Source organism: Oncorhynchus tshawytscha, linkage group LG26 (genome assembly GCF_018296145.1).
Source record: "Oncorhynchus tshawytscha isolate Ot180627B linkage group LG26, Otsh_v2.0, whole genome shotgun sequence".
Taxonomy (NCBI): Eukaryota; Metazoa; Chordata; class Actinopteri; order Salmoniformes; family Salmonidae; genus Oncorhynchus; species Oncorhynchus tshawytscha.
The window spans coordinates 53,921,109-53,948,055 of record NC_056454.1 but is presented as its reverse complement, the minus strand read 5'-3'; the positions used below and the strand labels follow the sequence as shown (position 1 = coordinate 53,948,055).

Here is a 26,947-nt window from a genome sequence, read left to right as displayed (position 1 = left end):
AAGATATTTCTAATTGCTTGTATTCCTGTTGCTGTATTTATGTTGGTGTATAGGCTATCAATATCTATCGTGAATATGTGTGTGTGGGAGGGAACAACTATGGGTCCAATCCTCTCCATGAAGTGGTAAGTGTTCCTGAGAAAGCTGGGGTGCCTGGAGGAGAGAGGGTTGATATGATGATCTATATATTGTGAAATGTTATATGATTCACTATTGCAGTCTGAGACAATCGGTCTGCCAGGAGGAACTTCAAAGGGAATTGTCCATGTCCCCGGTTCCTTGTGTACTTTTAACAGTAAGTAGAATAGTCTAGGTCGTGGGGTGTCTGTACCGTAGAGAAAGTCCCGTTGTTTTGCTGTGATGTAGTGCTGGTCGTAGAGTCTTTTATTATTGTCCTTAGCTGTGTCTGTGTCTGTGGTTGTATACTGTTTTCTATTTGTTTATAATGTTTGGTGTTTGATAACTGTAGGCTTCATACATGTATTGATGTTTATCCAATATTACTATTTTTTAACCTTTATCTTCTGCCTTGATGATTCTGTGTGGGTTATTTTTAAGTTGTTGTATTGCCTGTCTTTCTACGTGTGTGAGGTTATCCTTCCTATCTGTGTGAGTCTGATGGTTATGAATTGTGTTTTTGTCTATTCTGATTCGTCTCCTGATTCTACCATCTATCTGGGAGGTTTTAGGTTCCCAGGTAGATGGTAAAGTAAATGGTTGGTGGTTGTCGTCTGTGTTGTAGTCAAAATAGTCCAACAGTTTAAGTCTTCTATGATATTTGTGGGTGTCCCTTTGAAGTTCCTCCCAATCAAATGTGTTTGTGCGAGGGATGAATGTCAACCCTCTCTCTAGGAGCTTTACCTGTGCTGCTGTGGGTATGAAGGATTTGGAAAGATTCATGATATTAGTTGTTGACTGGTCCGCTGCTCCCCTTGGTGGAGGATCTGCACTGGTTATTAGGGAAGGAAAGAGATTGCAAGAAAAGTTATTTCTATCCAAACTGTGGCTTGTGGTTAATGTAAATTTAACTGTCTACACCAGTGTTAAAAGATGAGGTCTGCTGTGGTGGATGTCCAATGTATGAGATCTGTTGTTGTGTGAAATGTGTCTTGTGGAATCTCTAATAGGGTTGGGAAGTTAGTGGTAATGTAAGCGTTGATGAGCTTAAGGTTTCTCTTCTGCTGTGGAGTAAGAAGAGGTGAATGGCTGATTACAGGAATGTATATTGTTGCATTTGGAAATGTTTTCTTTGCCTCCTTGTGCATACCTGACAACTGTTTTAGTGATGTTTGGAATGGGTCATGATCCTTGTTGTTCAAGCCCACCGAGATAACAACAGTCGCTGTGTCTGTATGTATGGGGTTTTCTCCAGTACCTTTGTGAAATGATAGAATGTTGCCCCTGGGTAACTGTCTACCTGGATGTTGGGGTTATTGAATTGTGGGATCCGGTTGAGATTTGAGTCTCCTATGATGAGTGTTGGTGTGTGTCCCTCAATGTTCCAATCTGCCACCTTGTAGTTTGGCCTAGCCTTGTGATAGAAGGGTTTTTTTTGGGGGGGGGTGGGTTTAGGCTGTGGTTGGGGTTAAAGATGGGGCTATGGTGGGGATGATGGTGGGTATTTTGAGGCGCCAGTTGTACAGGGACCCTGGACAGGCAGAGGCACAGCTATATTCGTTTTTTGTGGGGGTTCGGATTTGGGAGCTTTGGGGTGTTGCCCATTGTCTTGCCCTTTAATCATCATCATGTGCCCCTTGAGTTGCCCTGTCCTTGTCTGTACCCCTTGCCTGGCGCCTCCTGTGGGTGAAAGAGGAGCAGATGTAACTATGTCCCTTAGTGATATTGATACATCACTCTGTGCTCCTTTGCAGTTAGTGTTTTGTTTAATGGGTGTAGCTGTAAGTGTACAAGTTTCTGTTTGACTGTTGGCTGTGTGGTGAACCTGGGCTATGATAGGGGTGACTGCTTTAGGAGTAGGGGGGCCCCCTGGACTTTTCCATTTATCCTTTCCAGTTGTAGGGGTTGCTATTTTTGCCTCTCCTTTTTGATTGGAAAGGGAAGAATCAGTGAAATTGGATGTTGAGGGTAGGGAGTGAAGATGTGTTTTGGAAAGAGTCTGTATGTGAAGGTTATAGGTTTCACTCAGGGTCGGTTGTTTTCCCAGTCATAGTGTCCGTAGGTATGATGGTTGTCTTTTTGGCAGGGGCGAGGTTTTGATAGAGGTGGAAATTCCTCTGCTAGGGAGAGAAGGGGCACTGGGTTTGGAATTGAAGTTAGTATCGTTGGTCGGGAAATTTGTAGTGGGGTGTGTTCTATTGCTGGAAGTATATGTGGTTGGTCTCCTATTGTGTTAGTCTGTATAGTTGTTTGTTGGGGAGAGGAACAACGGTGTTGAACCGCGGCCGGAGAACCCTGTGATTTTGCAGTGTTTTGAAAGTGAGTTGTCCGTGGAGCAGCAGCTGGTGGACGAGGGTGAGCAGTCAGCCGTGGTGGATCAGCAGCTGGGGGACGAGAGTAAGCAGGCGGCGGGTGCGTCGGCGGCGGTGCAGCCAACCAGTCAGGTCGGTAGTGAACTGTGCTCGGAACCGAGGGAGCAAAGCTGCGTCGTGGCAACTTCCACGGAGAATGAGAATGATGAAGACAGCGGCGTGCCGTTCAGAATTGAGGTTTGGAGTAATGCAATTTTGACTCAATATGAACACTATATTACAGGTAGAAACCGTTCAGTTAAACGAATTGACAATAGTCGCACCAGTATATCCCGAGTACGGGAATTCCTCCGCATTATATCAGAGGGCAAGGCCGATGAAGGACTGTGTTTTCTGGATAACTACAGACGTGTGTCTGAGTGGTATGGCCAATGTGACGACCGTAGTTTGGCACCATCCACGTTAAAAATGTACCGAGCTGATGTTCGAGGTTTCCTGAATTATCTTATTCAGTTCCGGCCAAATGGTATGCAAGCTAAGGTCAGTGGAATTCGAAAGATGTTACTCTGCTTTGCGAAGATGGACAGGGACTCGCAGCAGAGACAGGCAACGCACAGGGCAAAATTTTGCAAACGCTGCAGGGTCGAGGTGCTCAGCGCTGCGGAGTTAAAACGCTTTGTTGAGCAAAGTAATCAAGCAATTATTTCAGTTCTCAGTAGGCTGGAGGTCCGAGCCACCTGCTCTGACAGGCGTAGGTTTGCAGCTCTCATGTCCAGCCGGTTGGCCATATTTAATGGCACTCGACGATCCCAGTCACCATGTTCAGTGAGAGTGATTTGAAGTAACCCCGGAAGGTGGGGGTTATCAGATGTGCGTTGTGAGCCACAAAACAAACTATAGCTTTGCAGAATTGTTATATGTGAGGAGGAATACACTTGGCTTAAACGATTCCACCGCGGTCAACCGTACGGTAATCTGTGTGAGTATGTGGGCCAAATATTTGCAGAGTTTGGCATTGGAAGTAAAGTGACCTTCGGTACAATTCGTTGAAGCGTTGCCACATTGAACTTTAACCAAGGGTCGGTTACAGACTGGGGAACTGTGGCTGACCATATGTGTCACTCTCTGGAAACGCAGGCACGGGACTACCGGTACCATAATTTGCCCAAAAATGCCAGCCGGGCCCGCTCACTGATTGAGGGACAAATCAATCCATGATTAACTGATTAAATTAAGTATATTTGTTTGAAATTCACCCTTGTATTTGTGTCATTATACATTCAAATGATTAAAAATGTGTTTCGTTTTGGGTTACCAGGTGCCTATTTTCAATCACCAGTTGCAAATAAAACGAAAAGTTTGGACTTAGTCATTTTTCACAACTATTTTTGAAACCTCCATAAATGTACCTTTGGCGCCCTCCAGTAGATTTTCCCCAGTAGTACGGTACTCCCATAGGGGGCATGAATATTAGGAGTCCCGGTAAAATAATTTAGAACCATATTTTTCATTTTGGGTTACCAGGTGCCTATTTTCAATCACCAGGTGCACAGAGGTATAGCCTAATCCGCATCCACAAATATATGTTATACCTTCCGTAAAGCACTCAGGACGGCCACCATTGATAGAGGGCCGTAGTAAAATCAAAATCAAATCAAATCAAATTTTATTTGTCACATACACATGGTTAGCAGATGTCAATGCGAGTGTAGCGAAATGCTTGTGCTTCTAGTTCCGACAATGCAGCAATAACCAACAAGTAATCTAACTAACAATTCCAAAACTACTACCTTATAGACACAAGTGTAAGGGGATAAAGAATATGTACATAAAGATATGAATGAGTGATGGTACAGAGCGGCATAGGCAAGATACAGCAGCCGATATCGAGTACAGTATATACATATGAGATGAGTATGTAAACAAAGTGGCATAGTTAAAGTGGCTAGTGATACATGTATTACATAAGGATGCAGTCGATGATATAGAGTACAGTATATACGTATGCATATGAGATGAATAATGTAGGGTATGTAAACATTATATAAGGTAGCATTGTTTAAAGTGGCTAGTGATATATTTACATAATTTCCCATCAATTCCCATTATTAAAGTGGCTAGAGTTGAGTCAGTGTCAGTGTGTTGGCAGCAGCCACTCAATGTTAGTGGTGGCTGTTTAACAGTCTGATGGCCTTGAGATAGAAGCTGTTTTTCAGTCTCTCGGTCCCAGCTTTGATGCACCTGTACTGACCTCGCCTTCTGGATGATAGCGGGGTGAACAGGCAGTGGCTCGGGTGGTTGATGTCCTTGATGATCTTTATGGCCTTCCTGTAACATCGGGTGGTGTAGGTGTCCTGGAGGGCAGGTAGTTTGCCCCCGGTGATGCGTTGTGCAGACCTCACTACCCTCTGGAGAGCCTTACGGTTGAGGGCGGAGCAGTTGCCGTACCAGGCGGTGATACAGCCCGCCAGGATGCTCTCGATTGTGCATCTGTAGAAGTTTGTGAGTGCTTTTGGTGACAAGCCGAATTTCTTCAGCCTCCTGAGGTTGAAGAGGCGCTGCTGCGCCTTCTTCACGATGCTGTCTGTGTGAGTGGACCAATTCAGTTTGTCTGTGATGTGTATGCCGAGGAACTTAAAACTTGCTACTTGCTCCACTACTGTTCCATCGATGTGGATAGGGGGGTGTTCCCTCTGCTGTTTCCTGAAGTCCACAATCATCTCCTTAGTTTTGTTGACGTTGAGTGTGAGGTTATTTTCCTGACACCACACTCTGAGGGCCCTCACCTCCTCCCTGTAGGCTGTCTCGTCGTTGTTGGTAATCAACCCTACCACTGTTGTGTCGTCCGCAAACTTGATGATTGAGTTGGAGGCGTGCGTGGCCACGCAGTCGTGGGTGAACAGGGAGTACAGGAGAGGGCTCAGAACGCACCCTTGTGGGGCGCCAGTGTTGAGGATCAGCGGGGAGGAGATGTTGTTGCCTACCCTCACCACCTGGGGGCGGCCCGTCAGGAAGTCCAGTACCCAGTTGCACAGGGCGGGGTCGAGACCCAGGGTCTCGAGCTTGATGACGAGCTTGGAGGGTACTATGGTGTTGAATGCCGAGCTGTAGTCAGATGAACAGCATTCTCACATAGGTATTCCTCTTGTCCAGACGGGTTAGGGCAGTGTGCAGTGTGGTTGAGATTGCATCGTCTGTGGACCTATTTGGGCGGTAAGCAAATTGGAGTGGGTCTAGGGTGTCAGGTAGGGTGGAGGTGATATGGTCCTTGACTAGTCTCTCAAAACACTTCATGATGACGGATGTGAGTGCTACGGGGCGGTAGTCGTTTAGCTCAGTTACCTTAGCTTTCTTGGGAACAGGAACAATGGTGGCCCTCTTGAAGCATGTGGGAACAGCAGACTGGTATAGGGATTGATTGAATATGTCCGTAAACACACCGGCCAGCTGGTCTGCGCATGCTCTGAGGGCGCGGCTGGGGATGCCGTCTGGGCCTGCAGCCTTGCGAGGGTTAACACGTTTAAATGTCTTACTCACCTCGGCTGCAGTGAAGGAGAGACTGCATGTTTTCATTGCAGGCCGTGTCAGTGGCACTGTATTGTCCTCAAAGCGGGCAAAAAAGTTATTTAGTCTGCCTGGGAGCAAGACATCCTGGTCCGTGACTGGGCTGGATTTCTTCCTGTAGTCCGTGATTGACTGTAGACCCTGCCACATGCCTCTTGTGTCTGAGCCGTTGAATTGAGATTCTACTTTGTCTCTGTACTGACGCTTAGCTTGTTTAATAGCCTTGCGGAGGGAATAGCTGCACTGTTTGTATTCAGTCATGTTACCAGACACCTTGCCCTGATTAAAAGCAGTGGTTCGCGCTTTCAGTTTCACACGAATGCTGCCATCAATCCACGGTTTCTGGTTAGGGAATGTTTTAATCGTTGCTCTGGGAACGACATCTTCAATGCACGTTCTAATGAACTCGCACACCGAATCAGCGTATTCGTCAATGTTGTTATCTGACGCAATACAAAACATCTCCCAGTCCACGTGATGGAAGCAGTCTTGGAGTGTGGAGTCAGCTTGGTCAGACCAGCGTTGAACAGACCTCAGCGTGGGAGCTTCTTGTTTTAGTTTCTGTCTGTAGGCAGGGATCAACAAAATGGAGTCGTGGTCAGCTTTTCCGAAAGGGGGGCGGGGCAGGGCCTTATATGCGTCGCGGAAGTTAGAGTAACAATGATCCAAGGTCTTTCCACCCCTGGTTGCGCAATCGATATGCTGATAAAATTTAGGGAGTCTTGTTTTCAGATTAGCCTTGTTAAAATCCCCAGCTACAATGAATGCAGCCTCCGGATAAATCGCTTCCAGTTTGCAGAGAGTTAAATAAAGTTCGTTCAGAGCCATCGATGTGTCTGCTTGGGGGATATATACAGCTGTGATTATAATCGAAGAGAATTCTCTTTGTAGATAATGCGGTCTACATTTGATTGTGAGGAATTCTAAATCAGGTGAACAGAAGGATTTGAGTTCCTGTATGTTTCTTTCATCACACCATGTCACGTTAGTCATAAGGCATACGCCCCCGCCCCTCTTCTTACCAGAAAGATGTTTGTTTCTGTCGGCGCGATGCGTGGAGAAACCCGCTGGCTGCACCGCCTCGGATAGCGTCTCTCCAGTGAGCCATGTTTCCGTGAAGCAAAGAACGTTACAGTCTCTGATGTCCCTCTGGAATGCTACCCTTGCTCGGATTTCATCAACCTTGTTGTCAAGAGACTGGACATTGGCAAGAAGAATGCTAGGGAGAGGTGCATGGTGTGCCCGTCTCCGGAGTCTGACCAGAAGACCGCCTCGTTTCCCTCTTTTTCTGAGTCGTTTTTTTGGGTCGCTGCATGGAATCCACTCCGTTGTCCTGTTTGTAAGGCAGAACACAGGATCCGCGTCGCGAAAAACATATTCTTGGTCATACTGATGGTGAGTTGACGCTGATCTTATATTCAGTAGTTCTTCTCGACTGTATGTCATGAAACCTAAGATGACCTGGGGTACTAATGTAAGAAATAACACGTAAAAAAACAAAAAACTGCATAGTTTCCTAGGAACGCGAAGCGAGGCGGCCATCTCTCCGGCGCCGGAAGTAGGGTGTTCACATAGTGGGTATGAATGTTAGGAGGCCCGGTAAATATATTTAGAAGCATATTTTTATTTTTGGGTTACCAGGTGCCTATTTTCAATCACCAGTTGCACAGAGGTATATCCTAATCCGCATCCATCAACATATTTTAAACAGTCCTTAAAGCACTCAGGATGGCCCCCATTGATAGAGGCCCGTAGTAGGGTGTTTACATAGTGGGCATGAATGTTAGGCTGCCCGGTAAATTCATTTAGAACCGTATTTTAACTTTTGGGTTACCAGGTGCCTATTTTCAATCACCAGTTGCACATGAAACTAATTTTTCACAACTATTTTTGAAACCTCCATAAATGTACCTTTGGCGCCCTCCAGTGAATTTTCCCCAGTAGTGGGGCTCTTCCATAGGGGGCGGGAATATTAGGAGTCCCGGTAAATGAATTTAGAACCGTATTTTTATTTTTGGGTTACCATCACCAGGTGCAGAGAGGTTTATCCTAATCCGCATCCTAAAAAATATTTTAAACCGTCCATAAAGCACTCAGGACGGCCCCCATTGATAGAGGGCCGTAGTTGAGTACTCCCATAGCGGGCATTAATATTAGAATGCCCGGTAAATGCATTTAGAACCGTATTTGAATCTTTGGGTTACTAGGTGCATATATGCCAATACTAATCCTCATCCACAAAATTATTTTAAACCGTCCATAAAGCACTCAGGACGGCCCCCATTGATAGGGGGCCGTAGTTGGGTACTCGCACAGCGGGCATGGATATCTGGAACACCGCTAAATGCATATAGAACCGTGTTTCATTTTGGGTTACCAGGTGCCGATTTTCAATCACCAGGTGCACGGCTGTGACAATTTGGGGACTGTCATTTTTTAGACCAATTTCTGTAATTTTCAAAAAATGATTAAAAATACTTCCCGAAGGGCTAGAGGTCCCAAATTTCGACTCATACCCTCTCTCGTGATGGGCAACAATTACACCATGTAAAAAAAAGTAACATGCACTTTTTTCCCAAAACTTAAAACATGATTTCCTATTAAAATGTTTTTGTGCAAAATCGAGATTGGAGGTGTACTTTTTGATTTATTCACGTTTTGGTGTACCTGAATTTGACCCCCAATGGCGGGGTACACAGAAGCCCTGTGAGGTTCAGGGCTTAAGTCGATAATTTGTCCTGCCCGTTAATGACACACTCAGTGGCAGGTGGACCAGACAGGTACCGGCTCGAAATCAGAAACCTGGTTTTTGACAACAAGACTTCCATGTCCTAGAGAGACGGGGGTGGTGCCAAACTGCTTAGCCCGGATAGAAAATGAGTAATGGACACTTTTGAGGGATGTGAGCCCCTCGGAACCATGGTACTTTGGACCTTTTCCGCTGGAGACCGATTTGGTGGTTTGACCAGCCCCTTCGGCGCCCGATTTGTCCTAACTTTTGATCCATGTTTCCCAGCTTGGTGGTGGGAGGATATTGAGCTCTGTCCTGGGCAGGTGCTCTTTCCCAGCTATTACCTTGTGGGTTTGGTTCATCAATAACCATGGTTCTGGTCCAATGAAGGTGCCCGTCCCTTCGGCGACCGATTGGAGGTTGTTTAGCCCCAGTGAGGGCTAGCTCTCCAGTCCAGTCCCACTCTTGGTTCACGTTGCGTCTCCATGGTTCTCCTCTGTTGTCCAGCCAGTGTAATTTCCTCTGACCGATTTGCATCCGTTTTCCACTTAGGAGGGCCTCTATCGGCCGGCCTTTGGCTGGTGTTCTGATGGATTGTTCCTCCCACCCCACATGGATTGGCCTCTATCGGGGGAGTCCATTTCGGAGACAATTGACCCCCTATTTCGATATACTCCAGCCGCGCACCATTCGTGCGAGATCCAGCCGAACTACCTGACCCAGTGGCCCATCATTGGTGTTCCGGTGCGGGGAGTGACACACCCAGGCTGCGAAGCATGTGGTGATGGTCATCCCGTAACGCATCAGCGCCAGAGACACATATTCTCAAACCCTGTCTTTAAAGTGGACCTACCTGGCTGACCCAAGCGGTCTGACCGAGGTTGTGGTTCTGTTTTTGCCCGGTTGATGGCGTTCCGAATGTACCCTCCAGCTGGACAAGAGACCTCTCGAGCGGCACCCCGGCACCTGTGGCCTCGGTCATGGGCAGTTCAGGGCTTCCCGCTGGGCGCATGGTGGATTGCACCAGGGCCTCCTCCCCTGACAGGATAGGACCGGTCCCTGGCTGTTCTTTGCTTAGTGCGACCAGGTACAAGCTCTATGTTGTGAGTGGCTACCTGGTTGATCCTGCCAGTAGTATATGTTTGTCTAAAATATGAAGCCATGCAAGTCTAAGTACACACGGCCGGTACAGTGAAACTGAGAATGGCTCATTAAATCAGTTCTGGTTCCTTTGGTCGCTCCAACGTTACTTGGATAACTGTGGCAATTCTAGAGCTAATACATGCCAACGAGCGCTGACCTCCGGGGATGCGTGCATTTATCAGACCCAAAACCCATGCGGGCCATTCTCGGTTGCCCCAGCCGCATGTATGTGTCCTCTCATGCCCAGAGAGAGGCCTGTAACCCGGATAGGGAGTGATGACCTTTAGGCCTGTATGTGTCCTCTCAAGCCCTATATGCATATATGGAAGTACCAGGCCAGGGCAGTGGCTTTTGTCCCAGGCCAGGCCAGGCCAGGGCAGTGGCTTTTTGGCCTATGGGCCTATGGGCCTATGGGCCTTTTTTGGGTAGGGTTAGGGGTAGGGGGAAGGGTTAGGGGTAGGGTTAGCGATAGGGGTAAGGGTTGGGGTTAGGGGGTAAGGGTAGGGTTAGGGGTAGGGGGAAGGGGTAGGGTTAAGGTTAGGGGTAAGGGTAAGGGTAGGGTTAGGGTTAGGGGTAAGGTTAGGGATAGGGGTAAGGGGTAGGGTTATCCTGTACAGTACTGTGGCTACTTGGTGTGAATTCCAGCATTATCCTGTACAGTACTGTAGCTGCTTGGTGTGATTATAGCATTATCCTGTACTTTACTGTAGCTGCTTGGTTTGATTTCATTATTATCCTTTACAGTACTGTAGCTGCTTGGTGTGATTCCAGCTTTACGCAGCATCACCACCACCACTATAGTCTAGCTGTAGTGACATCACTGATGCAGTGCTGAGAGCTAGGCTGGAGGCACAGTAGGGGACTGCAGAAGCTCTCTCCTCTCTCCCAGCCCCAGCCGACAGTGAGCTGTTTCCCTGCCTCGCTGTCCTCTCTCTCAGGATGGGGGAGTCTCTGCTGCTGGAGCCCAGCTTGGCTCAGACTCTGGCCGTCAGCGCAACTAAAACCTCGAAGCTCTCTCTCTCTACATCCACCCAGCGCTCCCTTGCCGCCTGGATCAAAGACAACATCAGGAAGAAGGAGTGTTGCTTCTACGTCGACGGTGACAGGTAAAGTAGGCTACGGTACAATGGGTTAGAGGAAAATACTGTACTGTACTATGCACTGGGTGATAGTGATAGGGGAAAAATCTATACAGTTACGTATCAGGATATTATTTCTGACAATATATGGTATCGTATTGTTTGAGAATAATATTAGTTTTGAACTGGCTGGCTGTAGCTGCACCAAGATATGGTATCGTATTGTTTGAGAATAATATTAGTTTTGAACTGGCTGGCTGAACTGGTTAGCTGAACTGGCTAGCTGAACTGGTTAGCTGAACTGGTTAGCTGAACTGGTTAGCTGAACTGGTTAGCTGAACTGGTTAGCTGAACTGGTTAGCTGAACTGGTTAGCTGAACTGGTTAGCTGAACTGGTTAGCTGAACTGGCTGGCTGTAGCTGCACCAAAACTCCGGTATTTTTCCTTCATAGCTTGTTCTCCATCTTATTTTTAAAACGGGAGGATTTTTTTTTTTACAATGTTATTTCCAATGACTGATGAAAACTAATGTGCTCATGGCTCGCTTGTCCCTCTGCAGCAGACATGTGGTGAGCAATATGTTTGGAACTCCAAATCGCGATAAAATCACAATATCGAGTCACAATACATATACAGGGGTTGTATGTACAGTGGCCATCAGAAGGTATTCACACCCTTTGACCTTATCCACATTCAGTTGTTAAAGCCTGTATTTAAATGGAACACATTTAGATGTTTTGTCACTGGCCTACACACAATACACCAAAATGTCGAAGCGGAATTATGTTTTTAGAAATATTTACAAATTAATAAAAAATGTAAAGTTTAAATGTCTTGAGTCAATCAGTTTTCAATCCCTTTGTTACAGCAAGCCAAAATGAATTAAGGAATATACATTTGTTTAACAAGTCACATAATTGCATGGACTCACTCTGTGTGTAATAATAGTGTTTAGCATTATTTTTTAAATGACTACCTCATCTCTATATCCCACACATACAATTATCTGTAAGGTCCCTCAGTCAAGCAGGGAATTTCAAACACAGATTCAACCACAAAGACAAGAGAAGTTTTCCAATGCCTCACAAAGAATGGCACCTATTGGTAGATGGGTAAAATAAAAGCAGACATTGAACATCCCTTTGAGCATGGTGCAATTATTAATTACTCTTTGGATGGTGTATCAATACACCCAGTCACTACAAAGATACAGGCGTCCTTCCTAATTCAGTTGCCAGAGAGGAAGGAAACCACTCAGTGATTTCACCATGAGGCCAATGGTGACATTAAAAAAAGGTACAGAGTTTTTAATTTCTGTGATAGGAGAAAACTGAGGATGGATCAACAACATGGTAGTTACTCCACAACTAAATGACAGAGTGAAAAGAAAGAAGCCTGTACAGAATAATGTCACTAAAGTAAAACTGCAAACAATGTGGCAAGCGATTAACTTTTTGTCCTGAATTCAAAGTGTTATGTTTGGGGCAAATTCAATTCAACACATTACTGAATACCACTCTCCACTTTTGACTTAAATCTGCCTAAAAATCTATGGCAAGACCTGAAAATGGTTGCTTAGCAATGATCAACAAACAATTTCACAGAGCTTGAAGAATTTAGAAAATAAACACTTACCCAGAAAGACACAGCTATAAATCACTGCCAATCACTGAATACTTAGTGTTTATTAGTGTTTATTTTTAATAAATATTTTACAAATGTTAAAAATGTTCTTCCACTTTGACATTAGTCTTTTTTTGTAAATTGTTAACAAAATAATAAAAGTAAATACATTTTTATCCCATTTTGTAACAAAACAAATACTTTTTGGAAAAAGTCAATGGATGTGAATACTTTCTGAAGGCACAGTAGAATTGTGAGAATCGTATACATATGGGTGGGTTAGGGTTAGAGTATTATACTGTACTGTACACTGGGTCAGAGGATTATACTGTACACTGGGTTAGAGGATTATACTGTACACTGGGTTAGAGGATTATACTGTACTGTACACTGGGTTAGAGTAGTATACTGTACTGTACACTGGGTCAGAGGATTATACTGTACTGTACACTGGGTCAGAGGATTATACTGTACACTGGGTTAGAGGATTATACTGTACACTGGGTTAGAGGATTATACTGTACTGTACACTGGGTCAGAGGATTATACTGTACACTGGGTTAGAGGATTATACTGTACACTGGGTTAGAGGATTACACTGTACTGTACACTGGGTTAGAGGATTATACTGTACACTGGGTTAGAGGATTATACTGTACTGTACACTGGGTTAGAGGATTATACTGTACACTGGGTTAGAGTATTATACTATACTGTACACTGGGTTAGAGGATTATACTGTACACTGGGTCAGAGGATTATACTGTACACTGGGTTAGAGGATTATACTGTACACTGGGTTAGAGGATTATACTGTACTGTACACTGGGTCAGAGGATTATACTGTACACTGGGTTAGAGGATTATACTGTACTGTACACTGGGTTAGAGGATTATACTGTACTGTACACTGGGTTAGAGGATTATACTGTACACTGGGTTAGAGGATTATACTGTACACTGGGTTAGAGGATTATACTGTACACTGGGTTAGAGGATTATACTGTACACTGGGTTAGAGGATTATACTGTACACTGGGTTAGAGGATTATACTGTACTGTACACTGGGTTAGAGGATTATACTGTACTGTACACTGGGTTAGAGGATTATACTGTACACTGGGTTAGAGGATTATACTGTACACTGGGTCAGAGGATTATACTGTACACTGGGTTAGAGGATTATACTGTACACTGGGTTAGAGGATTATACTGTACTGTACACTGGGTCAGAGGATTATACTGTACAATGGGTTAGAGGATTATACTGTACACTGGGTTAGAGGATTATACTGTACTGTACACTGGGTTAGAGGATTATACTGTACACCGGGTTAAAGGATTATACTGTACTGTACACTGGGTTAAAGGATTATACTGTACACTGGGTTAGAGGATTATACTGTACACTGGGTTAGAGGATTATACTGTACTGTACACTGGGTCAGAGGATTATACTGTACACTGGGTTAGAGGATTATACTGTACTGCACACTGGGTTAGAGGATTATACTGTACTGTACACTGGGTTAAAGGATTATACTGTACTGTACACTGGGTTAGAGGATTATACTGTACACTGGGTTAAAGGATTATACTGTACACCGGGTTAAAGGATTATACTGTACTGTACACTGGGTTAAAGGATTATACTGTACACTGGGTTAGAGGATTATACTGTACACTGGGTTAGAGGATTATACTGTACTGTACACTGGGTCAGAGGATTATACTGTACACTGGGTTAGAGGATTATACTGTACTGCACACTGGGTTAGAGGATTATACTGTACTGTACACTGGGTTAAAGGATTATACTGTACTGTACACTGGGTTAGAGGATTATACTGTACACTGGGTTAAAGGATTATACTGTACACTGGGTTAGAGGATTATACTGTACACTGGGTTAGAGGATTATACTGTACACTGGGTCAGAGGATTATACTGTACACTGGGTTAGAGGATTATACTGTACACTGGGTCAGAGGATTATACTGTACTGTACACTGGGTTAGAGGATTATACTGTACACTGGGTCAGAGGATTATACTGTACACTGGGTCAGAGGATTATAATGTACACTGGGTCAGAGGATTATACTGTACTGTACACTGGGTTAGAGGATTATACTGTACACTCACTGGGTTAGAGGATTATACTGTACACTGGGTCAGAGGATTATACTGTACACTGGGGTAGAGCATTATACTGTACACTGGGTTAGAGGATTATACTGTACACTGGGTTAGAGGATTATACTGTACACTGGGTCAGAGGATTATACTGTACACTGGGTTAGAGGATTATACTGTACACTGGGTTAGAGGATTATACTGTACTGTACACTGGGTCAGAGGATTATACTGTACAATGGGTTAGAGGATTATACTGTACTGTACACTGGGTCAGAGGATTATACTGTACAATGGGTTAGAGGATTATACTGTACACTGGGTTAGAGTATTACACTGTACTGTACACTGGGTTAGAGGATTATACTGTACACTGGGTTAGAGGATTATACTGTACTGTACACTGGGTTAGAGGATTATACTGTACATTGGGTTAGAGTATTATACTATACTGTACACTGGGTTAGAGGATTATACTGTACACTGGGTCAGAGGATTATACTGTACACTGGGTCAGAGGATTATACTGTACACTGGGTTAGAGGATTATACTGTACTGTACACTGGGTTAGAGGATTATACTGTACTGTACACTGGGTTAGAGGATTATACTGTACACTGGGTTAGAGGATTATACTGTACACTGGGTCGGAGGATTATACTGTACACTGGGTTAGAGGATTATACTGTACACTGGGTTAGAGGATTATACTGTACACTGGGTTAGAGGATTATACTGTACACTGGGTTAGAGGATTATACTGTACACTGGGTTAGAGGATTATACTGTACACTGGGTTAGAGGATTATACTGTACACTGGGTTAGAGGATTATACTGTACACTGGGTTAGAGGATTATTCTGTACTGTACACTGGGTTAGAGGATTATACTGTACACTGGGTTAGAGGATTATACTGTACACTGGGTTAGAGGATTATACTGTACACTGGGTTAGAGGATTATACTGTACACTGGGTTAGAGGATTATACTGTAAACTGGGTTAGAGGATTATACTGTACACTGGGTTAGAGGATTATACTGTACACTGGGTTAGAGGATTATACTGTACACTGGGTTAGAGGATTATACTGTACTGTACACTGGGTTAGAGGATTATACTGTACACTGGGTCAGAGGATTATACTGTACACTGGGTTAGAGGATTATACTGTACTGTACACTGGGTTAGAGGATTATACTGTACACTGGGTTAGAGGATTATACTGTACTGTACACTGGGTTAGAGGATTATACTGTACACTGGGTTAGAGGATTATACTGTACACTGGGTTAGAGGATTATACTGTACACTGGGTTAGAGGATTATACTGTACACTGGGTTAGAGGATTATACTGTACACTGGGTCAGAGGATTATACTGTACTGTACACTGGGTTAGAGGATTATACTGTACTGTACACTGGGTTAGAGGATTATAATGTACAATGGGTTAGAGGATTATACTGTACACTGGGTTAGAGGATTATACTGTACACTGGGTTAGAGGATTATACTGTACACTGGGTTAGAGGATTATACTGTACTGTACACTGGGTCAGAGGATTATACTGTACAATGGGTTAGAGGATTATACTGTACTGTACACTGGGTTAGACGATTATACTGTACACCGGGTTAAAGGATTATACTGTACTGTACACTGGGTTAAAGGATTATACTGTACACTGGGTTAGAGGATTATACTGTACACTGGGTTAGAGGATTATACTGTACTGTACACTGGGTTAAAGGATTATACTGTACTGTACACTGGGTTAGAGGATTATACTGTACACTGGGTTAAAGGATTATACTGTACACCGGGTTAAAGGATTATACTGTACTGTACACTGGGTTAAAGGATTATACTGTACACTGGGTTAGAGGATTATACTGTACACTGGGTTAGAGGATTATACTGTACTGTACACTGGGTTAGAGGATTATACTGTACACTGGGTTAGAGGATTATACTGTACACTGGGTCGGAGGATTATACTGTACACTGGGTTAGAGGATTATACTGTACACTGGGTTAGAGGATTATACTGTACACTGGGTTAGAGGATTATACTGTACACTGGGTTAGAGGATTATACTGTACACTGGGTTAGAGGATTATACTGTACACTGGGTTAGAGGATTATACTGTACACTGGGTTAGAGGATTATACTGTACACTGGGTTAGAGGATTATACTGTACTGTACACTGGGTTAGAGGATTATACTGTACACTGGGTTAGAGGATTATACTGTACACTGGGTTAGAGGATTATACTGTACACTGGGTTAGAGGATTATACTGTACACTGGGTTAGAGGATTATACTGTAAACTGGGTTAGAGGATTATACTGTACACTGGGTTAGAGGATTATACTGTACACTGGGTTAGAGGATTATACTGTACACTGGGTTAGAGGATTATACTGTACTGTACACTGGGTTAGAGGATTATACTGTACACTGGGTCAGAGGATTATACTGTACACTGGGTTAGAGGATTATACTGTACTGTACACTGGGTTAGAGGATTATACTGTACACTGGGTTAGAGGATTATACTGTACTGTACACTGGGTTAGAGGATTATACTGTACACTGGGTTAGAGGATTATACTGTACTGTACACTGGGTTAGAGGATTATACTGTACACTGGGTTAGAGGATTATACTGTACACTGGGTTAGAGGATTATACTGTACACTGGGTCAGAGGATTATACTGTACTGTACACTGGGTTAGAGGATTATACTGTACTGTACACTGGGTTAGAGGATTATACTGTACACTGGGTTAGAGGATTATACTGTACACTGGGTTAGAGGATTATACTGTACACTGGGTTAGAGGATTATACTGTACACTGGGTTAGAGGATTATACTGTACTGTACACTGGGTTAGAGGATTATACTGTACACTGGGTTAGAGGATTATACTGTACTGTACACTGGGTTAAAGGATTATACTGTACACCGGGTTAAAGGATTATACTGTACTGTACACTGGGTTAAAGGATTATACTGTACACTGGGTTAGAGGATTATACTGTACACTGGGTTAGAGGATTATACTGTACTGTACACTGGGTTAAAGGATTATACTGTACTGTACACTGGGTTAGAGGATTATACTGTACACTGGGTTAAAGGATTATACTGTACACCGGGTTAAAGGATTATACTGTACTGTACACTGGGTTAAAGGATTATACTGTACACTGGGTTAGAGGATTATACTGTACACTGGGTTAGAGGATTATACTGTACTGTACACTGGGTCAGAGGATTCTACTGTACACTGGGTTAGATGATTATACTGTACTGCACACTGGGTTAGAGGATTATACTGTACTGTACACTGGGTTAAAGGATTATACTGTACTGTACACTGGGTTAGAGGATTATACTGTACACTGGGTTAAAGGATTATACTGTACACCGGGTTAAAGGATTATACTGTACTGTACACTGGGTTAAAGGATTATACTGTACACTGGGTTAGAGGATTATACTGTACACTGGGTTAGAGGATTATACTGTACTGTACACTGGGTCAGAGGATTCTACTGTACACTGGGTTAGAGGATTATACTGTACTGCACACTGGGTTAGAGGATTATACTGTACTGTACACTGGGTTAAAGGATTATACTGTACTGTACACTGGGTTAGAGGATTATACTGTACACTGGGTTAAAGGATTATACTGTACACTGGGTTAGAGGATTATACTGTACACTGGGTTAGAGGATTATACTGTACACTGGGTCAGAGGATTATACTGTACACTGGGTTAGAGGATTATACTGTAAACTGGGTCAGAGGATTATACTGTACTGTACACTGGGTTAAAGGATTATACTGTACACTGGGTCAGAGGATTATACTGTACACTGGGTCAGAGGATTATACTGTACTGTACACTGGGTTAGAGGATTATACTGTACACTGGGTTAGAGGATTATACTGTACACTGGGTCAGAGGATTATACTGTACACTGGGGTAGAGGATTATACTGTACACTGGGTTAGAGGATTATACTGTACACTGGGTTAGAGGATTATACTGTACACTGGGTCAGAGGATTATACTGTACACTGGGTTAGAGGATTATACTGTACACTGGGTTAGAGGATTATACTGTACTGTACACTGGGTCAGAGGATTATACTGTACAATGGGTTAGAGGATTATACTGTACTGTACACTGGGTTAGACGATTATACTGTACACCGGGTTAAAGGATTATACTGTACTGTACACTGGGTTAAAGGATTATACTGTACACTGGGTTAGAGGATTATACTGTACACTGGGTTAGAGGATTATACTGTACTGTACACTGGGTCAGAGGATTATACTGTACTGTACACTGGGTTAGAGGATTATACTGTACACCGGGTTAAAGGATTATACTGTACTGTACACTGGGTTAAAGGATTATACTGTACACTGGGTTAAAAGATTATACTGTACACCGGGTTAAAGGATTATACTGTACTGTACACTGGGTTAAAGGATTATACTGTACACTGGGTTAGAGGATTATACTGTACACTGGGTTAGAGGATTATACTGTACTGTACACTGGGTCAGAGGATTATACTGTACACTGGGTTAGAGGATTATACTGTACTGCACACTGGGTTAGAGGATTATACTGTACTGTACACTGGGTTAGAGGATTATACTGTACACTGGGTTAAAGGATTATACTGTACACTGGGTTAGAGGATTATACTGTACACTGGGTTAGAGGATTATACTGTACACTGGGTCAGAGGATTATACTGTACACTGGGTTAAAGGATTATACTGTACACTGGGTTAGAGGATTATACTGTACACTGGGTGGGAGGATTATACTGTACACTTGGTGGGAGGATTATACTGTACACTGGGTCAGAGGATTATACTGTACACTGGGTTAGAGGATTATACTGTAAACTGGGTCAGAGGATTATACTGTACTGTACACTGGGTTAGAGGATTATACTGTACACTGGGTCAGAGGATTATACTGTACTGTACACTGGGTTAGAGGATTATACAGTACACTGGGTCAGAGGATTATACTGTACACTGGGTCAGAGGATTATACTGTACACTGGGTCAGAGGATTATACTGTACTGTACACTGGGTTAGAGGATTATACTGTACACTGGGTTAGAGGATTATACTGTACACTGGGTCAGAGGATTATACTGTACACTGGGGTAGAGGATTATACTGTACACTGGGTTAGAGGATTATACTGTACACTGGGTTAGAGGATTATACTGTACACTGGGTCAGAGGATTATACTGTACACTGGGTTAGAGGATTATACTGTACACTGGGTTAGAGGATTATACTGTACTGTACACTGGGTCAGAGGATTATACTGTACAATGGGTTAGAGGATTATACTGTACTGTACACTGGGTTAGAGGATTATACTGTACACCGGGTTAAAGGATTATACTGTACTGTACACTGGGTTAAAGGATTATACTGTACACTGGGTTAGAGGATTATACTGTACACTGGGTTAGAGGATTATACTGTACTGTACACTGGGTCAGAGGATTATACTGTACACTGGGTTAGAGGATTATACTGTACTGTACACTGGGTTAAAGGATTATACTGTACTGTACACTGGGTTAGAGGATTATACTGTACACTGGGTTAAAGGATTATACTGTACACCGGGTTAAAGGATTATACTGTACTGTACACTGGGTTAAAGGATTATACTGTACACTGGGTTAGAGGATTATACTGTACACTGGGTTAGAGGATTATACTGTACTGTACACTGGGTCAGAGGATTATACTGTACACTGGGTTAGAGGATTATACTGTACTGCACACTGGGTTAGAGGATTATACTGTACTGTACACTGGGTTAGAGGATTATACTGTACACTGGGTTAAAGGATTATACTGTACACTGGGTTAGAGGATTATACTGTACACTGGGTTAGAGGATTATACTGTACACTGGGTCAGAGGATTATACTGTACACTGGGTTAAAGGATTATACTGTACACTGGGTTAGAGGATTATACTGTACACTGGGTGGGAGGATTATACTGTACACTTGGTGGGAGGATTATACTGTACACTGGGTCAGAGGATTATACTGTACACTGGGTTAGAGGATTATACTGTAAACTGGGTCAGAGGATTATACTGTACTGTACACTGGGTTAGAGGATTATACTGTACACTGGGTCAGAGGATTATACTGTACACTGGGTCAGAGGATTATACTGTACACTGGGTCAGAGGATTATACTGTACTGTACACTGGGTTAGAGGATTATACTGTACACTGGGTTAGAGGATTATACTGTACACTGGGTCAGAGGATTATACTGTACACTGGGGTAGAGGATTATACTGTACACTGGGTTAGAGGATTATACTGTACACTGGGTTAGAGGATTATACTGTACACTGGGTCAGAGGATTATACTGTACACTGGGTTAGAGGATTATACTGTACACTGGGTTAGAGGATTATACTGTACTGTACACTGGGTCAGAGGATTATACTGTACAATGGGTTAGAGGATTATACTGTACTGTACACTGGGTTAGAGGATTATACTGTACACCGGGTTAAAGGATTATACTGTACTGTACACTGGGTTAAAGGATTATACTGTACACTGGGTTAGAGGATTATACTGTACACTGGGTTAGAGGATTATACTGTACTGTACACTGGGTCAGAGGATTATACTGTACACTGGGTTAGAGGATTATACTGTACTGTACACTGGGTTAAAGGATTATACTGTACTGTACACTGGGTTAGAGGATTATACTGTACACTGGGTTAAAGGATTATACTGTACACCGGGTTAAAGGATTATACTGTACTGTACACTGGGTTAAAGGATTATACTGTACACTGGGTTAGAGGATTATACTGTACACTGGGTTAGAGGATTATACTGTACTGTACACTGGGTCAGAGGATTATACTGTACACTGGGTTAGAGGATTATACTGTACTGCACACTGGGTTAGAGGATTATACTGTACTGTACACTGGGTTAGAGGATTATACTGTACACTGGGTTAAAGGATTATACTGTACACTGGGTTAGAGGATTATACTGTACACTGGGTCAGAGGATTATACTGTACACTGGGTTAAAGGATTATACTGTACACTGGGTTAGAGGATTATACTGTACACTGGGTGGGAGGATTATACTATACACTTGGTGGGAGGATTATACTGTACACTGGGTTAGAGGATTATACTGTACACTGGGTTAGAGGATTATACTGTACACTGGGTGGGAGGATTATACTGTACACTGGGTTAGAGGATTATACTGTACTGTACACTGGGTTAGAGGATTATACTGTACACTGGGTCAGAGGATTATACTGTACACTGGGTCAGAGGATTATACTGTACTGTACACTGGGTTAGAGGATTATACTGTACACTGGGTCAGAGGATTATACTGTACACTGGGTCAGAGGATTATCCTGTACTGTACACTGGGTTAGAGGATTATACTGTACACTGGGTGTAAGGATTATACTGTACACTGGGGTATAGGATTATACTGTACACTGGGTTAGAGGATTATACTGTACACTGGGTTAGAGGATTATACTGTACACTGGGTCAGAGGATTATACTGTACACTGGGTCAGAGGATTATACTGTACACTGGGTCAGAGGATTATACTGTACACTGGGTTAGAGGATTATACTGTACACTGGGTTAGAGGATTATACTGTACACTGGGTTAGAGGATTATACTGTACACTGGGTGGGAGGATTATACTGTACTGTACACTGGGTGGGAGGATTATATTGTACACTGGGTGGGAGGATTATATTGTACACTGGGTCAGAGGATTATACTGTACACTGGGTCGGAGGATTATACTGTACACTGGGCTAGAGGATTATACTGTACACTGGGTTAGAGGATTATACTGTACACTGGGTTAGAGGATTATACTGTACACTGGGTTAGAGGATTCTAACTTGTTTTGGAATACTTTTACTGTGTACAGGCTTCCTTCTTTTCAGTCTGTCATTTAGGTCATTTAGACATTTCCACCTGACCTAATTAAAGTGCTCGGGCCCAGCTGCGCAAGTGGCCATGAATTAAAGGGTGATTCCGCTAACTCCATGGGCCATTCTACATGAATTAAAGGGTGATTCCACTTACACCATGGGCCATTTTTCATGAATTAAAGGGTGATTCCACTAACTCCATGGGCCATTCTATAGCCAACCCGGAATGTGTTGAATTCCACACTCCTCAAAAGGCTCATCGCTCCATCTCCTCTGTCATCTCAGGGAGAGGAATTAGTTAGGCAACTGGCCAGTTTCTTTACCTGGATCTCCACTGATTTAGCACGGCTGTCTGTCCCAGGCATGGTCTTGGTAATATGGCCCACCGGCCAGGAAGCTTGAGGCAGTTAAGGGTCCACTATCATTACTACTTGGTCAGTGTCTAGGCTGGCCATTTCTCTCTGCCATTTCCCTCTGTGCTGTAGGCTTGGTAGGTAATCCCGAATGAATCGGGCCCAGAAATGATCAGCCAAGATCTGGCTATGCCGCCATTATGGATCCCCATTAGTTCCTGCCAAGGTAGCAGGTACTCTTCCTGTGGTTTATTATGGATCCCCATTAGTTCCTGCCAAGGCAGCAGCTACTCTTCCTGGGGTTTATTATGGATCCCCATTAGTTCCTGCCAAGGCAGTAGATACTCTTCCTGGGGTTTATTATGGATCCCCATTAGTTCCTGCCAAGGCAGCAGCTACTCTTCCTGGGGTTTATTATGGATCCCCATTAGTTCCTGCCAAGGTAGCAGGTACTCTTCCTGTGGTTTATTATGGATCCCCATTAGTTCCTGCCAAGGCAGCAGCTACTCTTCCTGGGGTTTATTATGGATCCCCATTAGTTCCTGCCAAGGCAGTAGATACTCTTCCTGGGGTTTATTATGGATCCCCATTAGTTCCTGCCAAGGCAGCAGCTACTCTTCCTGGGGTCCGGCAAAATTAAGGCAGTTATACAATTTTAAAATCATTGCAATAGATTATTTACAGAATTCACGACACACTAAGTGTGTGCCCTCAGGCCCATACTCCACTATCACATATCTACAACACAAAATCTATGTGTACGTGTGTGTATTGTCGTGGAAATTCTAATCAAGTAAGGGAGAAGAGACTTTCAATTTCTTCAAACAATCGACCTTTAAGTATCGATTAATTATATTATTTCCAAGATGGCGTAGCAGTGCAGACGTGGTTTGTCGTCCTCTCTTTTACTTTTTGTATTTTTTCATCTTTTTTGTATATATTTCAATTTATTTTCAATCTCTCACTATTTTAAATTAAATATACCTTCCGGTAACCCGCCTCACTCAATGAGACATGGATCTGCTATTTCTTTTAGACCTTATAGCCAGAACCTCCATCAGAAGCTAACCAGCTAATTAGCTACTAGCTATTTAGTCATTGTTAGCCACTGCTAGCGGCCTTTACCTTCTGCAAAGGCACCAACCATTTTTTTAGCCTGGATAATACCTAACAGCCTCGGACTGTTTTTCTCCACTATAACGCCGGATTCCTGCCGTAAACCCTGGACCATTACTCCTGATCATCACAGCTAATTTGCTGCCACCGAGTGACCCAGCCCCTAAGCTAGCCCTGAGCCAGGCCCACCTCCCAGCCAACTCTGTGATCACCCGGCTACCCAACCGATGCCTCCCGAACACGGCTACTCCACCGGATACTTGCCGTAAGCTCTGGACCTTTGCAGCGGCTCATCGCTGCTAGCTAGCTGCTACCGAGTGGCTATAGTGGCTAATGCTCCTGCCCCGAAGCTAGCACCAGTTAGCCGTGAGCCAGGCGCATCTAGTAAACTAAATTACTACAACTACAATACCTCTTTCGTCATCTGGTCCGGCCCCTCTGTCAACACAACGCCCCGCCGTACCACCACGACTGGTCGGCAGACGTAAGTCCATCCATTGTGCCCTCAATCGGCCGTTGCCAGACGTCGGAGCAGACGCTTCTAATTACCCCGGCCTGCTAACTTTAAACGCTGTGTCTCCCGCATGCTAGCGTAATAACGACTACGCTGCGGCTTCCCTGCTCCATCTATTGCTGTTCACTGGACCCTATGATCACTTGGCAACATAGCTGATGCCTACTGGACTGTTCATTAATCACGGTACTCCTTTCTGTTTATACCTTGTTTATCTGTCAGCCCCAGCCGCGAACTCAGGCCCTGTGTGTAGTTAACCGACCCTCTCTGCCCATTCACTGCCATTTTACCTGTTGTTGTCTTAGCTGATTTAGCTGATGTTGTCTTACCCGTTGACGTCTTAGCTAGCTCTCCCAATGAACACCTGTGATTGCTTTATGCCTCGCTTTATGTCTCTCTCAAATGTCAATATGCCTTGTATACTGTTGTTTAGGATAGTTATCATTGTTTTAGTTCACAGTGGAGCCCCTAGTCCCAGACTACATGCTTCAGATTCCTCCTTTGTCCCACCCCACACTTGCGGTGACCTCACTCAGTATAACCAGCACGTCCAGAGATGCAACCTCTCTTGTCATCACTCAGTGCCTGGGCTTACCTCCACTATACTCGCACCCCACCATACCCCTGTCTGCACATTATGCCCTGAATCTATTCTACCACGTCCAGAAATCGGCTCCTTTTATTCTCTGTCCCCAACACATGAGACTACCAGTTTTGATAGCCTTTAGCCGTACCCTCATCCTACTCCTCCTCTGTTCCTCGGGTGATGTGGAGGTAAATCCAGGCCCTGTGTGTCCCCAGGTGCTCTCATTTGTTGACTTCTGTAATGGAAAAAGCCTTGGTTTCATACATGTCAACATCAGAAGCCTCCTCCCTAAGTTTGTTTTACTCACTGCTTTAGCACACTCTGCCAACCCTGATGTCCTTGCCGTGTCTGAATCCTGGCTTAGGAAGGCCACCAAAAATCCTGAGATTTCCATACCCAACTACAACATTTTCATCAAGATAGAACTGCCAAAGGGGCAGGAGTTGCAATATACTGCAGAGATAGCTTGCACAGTTGCCGCCTGTTATAGACCCCCCTCAGGTCCCAGCTGTGCCCTGGTCACCATATGTGAATGGATTGCCCCTCATCTATCTTCAGAGTTTGTTCTGTTAGGTGACCTAAACTGGGATATGCTTAACACCCCGGAAGTCCTACAATCTAAGCTAGATGCCCTGAATCTCACACAAATCATCAAGGAACCCACCAGATACAACCCTAAATCTGTAAACATGGGCACCCTCATAGATATTATCCTGACCAACTTGCCCTCCAAATACACCTCTGCTGAATTCAATCAGGATCTCAGCGATCACTGCCTCATTGCCTGTATCCCGTATGGGTCCATGGTCAAACGACCACCCCTCATCACTGTCAAATGCTCCCTAAAACACTTCTGCGAGCAGGCCTTTCTAATCGACCTGGCCTGGGTATCCTGGAAGGATATTGACCTCATCCCGTCAGTTGAGGATGCCTAATCGTTCTTTAAAAGTAATTTCCTCACCATCTTAAATAAGCATGCACCTTTCAAGAAATGTAGAACTAAGAACAGATATAGCCCTTGGTTCACCCCAGACCTGACTGCCCTTGAACAGCACAAAAACATCCTGTGGTGGTCTGTACTAGCATCGAATAGTCCCCGCAATATGCAACTGTTCAGCGAAGTCAGGAACCAGTATTGTAAAGCAAAGGCTAGCTTTTTCAAACAGAAATTTGCATCCAGTAGCTCTAACTCCAAAAAGTTTTGGGACACTAAAGTCCATGGAGAACAAGAGTATCTCCTCCCAGCTGTCCACTGCACTGAGGCTAGGTAACACTGCCGCCACTGATAAATCCATGATAATCGAAAATTTCAATAAGCATTTCTCTACGGCTGGCCATGCTTTCCACCTGGCTACCCCACTTGTGTAAGAGTCTTAACCTAAGTGGATGTTGGCTAAATATCAACCTACACATTCTCACTGTTCAAATAATGACTACTTCTCCAATGAATGGTTCTGTAATGACTGCTTCTATTATGAATGGTTCTATAATGACTGGTTCTTTAATGACTGGTTATATTTTGAATGGTTCTATAATGACGGGTTCTATAATGACTGGTTCTTTAATGACTTGTTCTCTAATGACTTGTTCTCTAATGACATGTTCTGTAATCACTGGTTCTA

General features: G+C 43.8%; 1 protein-coding gene across 1 annotated transcript in view; it reads left to right on the top strand.

Annotated features, from left to right (window-relative positions):
* The first annotated feature begins 10,769 nt into the window (after positions 1–10,769).
* The window catches only part of trpm2 (transient receptor potential cation channel, subfamily M, member 2), a 70,051-nt gene continuing 53,873 nt past the window's right edge, over positions 10,770–26,947 (top strand). The window contains exon 1 of the mRNA XM_042306393.1: positions 10,770–10,973. Coding sequence (XP_042162327.1) covers positions 10,807–10,973 — 167 coding nt within the window. The 5' untranslated portion in view covers positions 10,770–10,806. The remainder of the gene's footprint in view (positions 10,974–26,947) is intronic.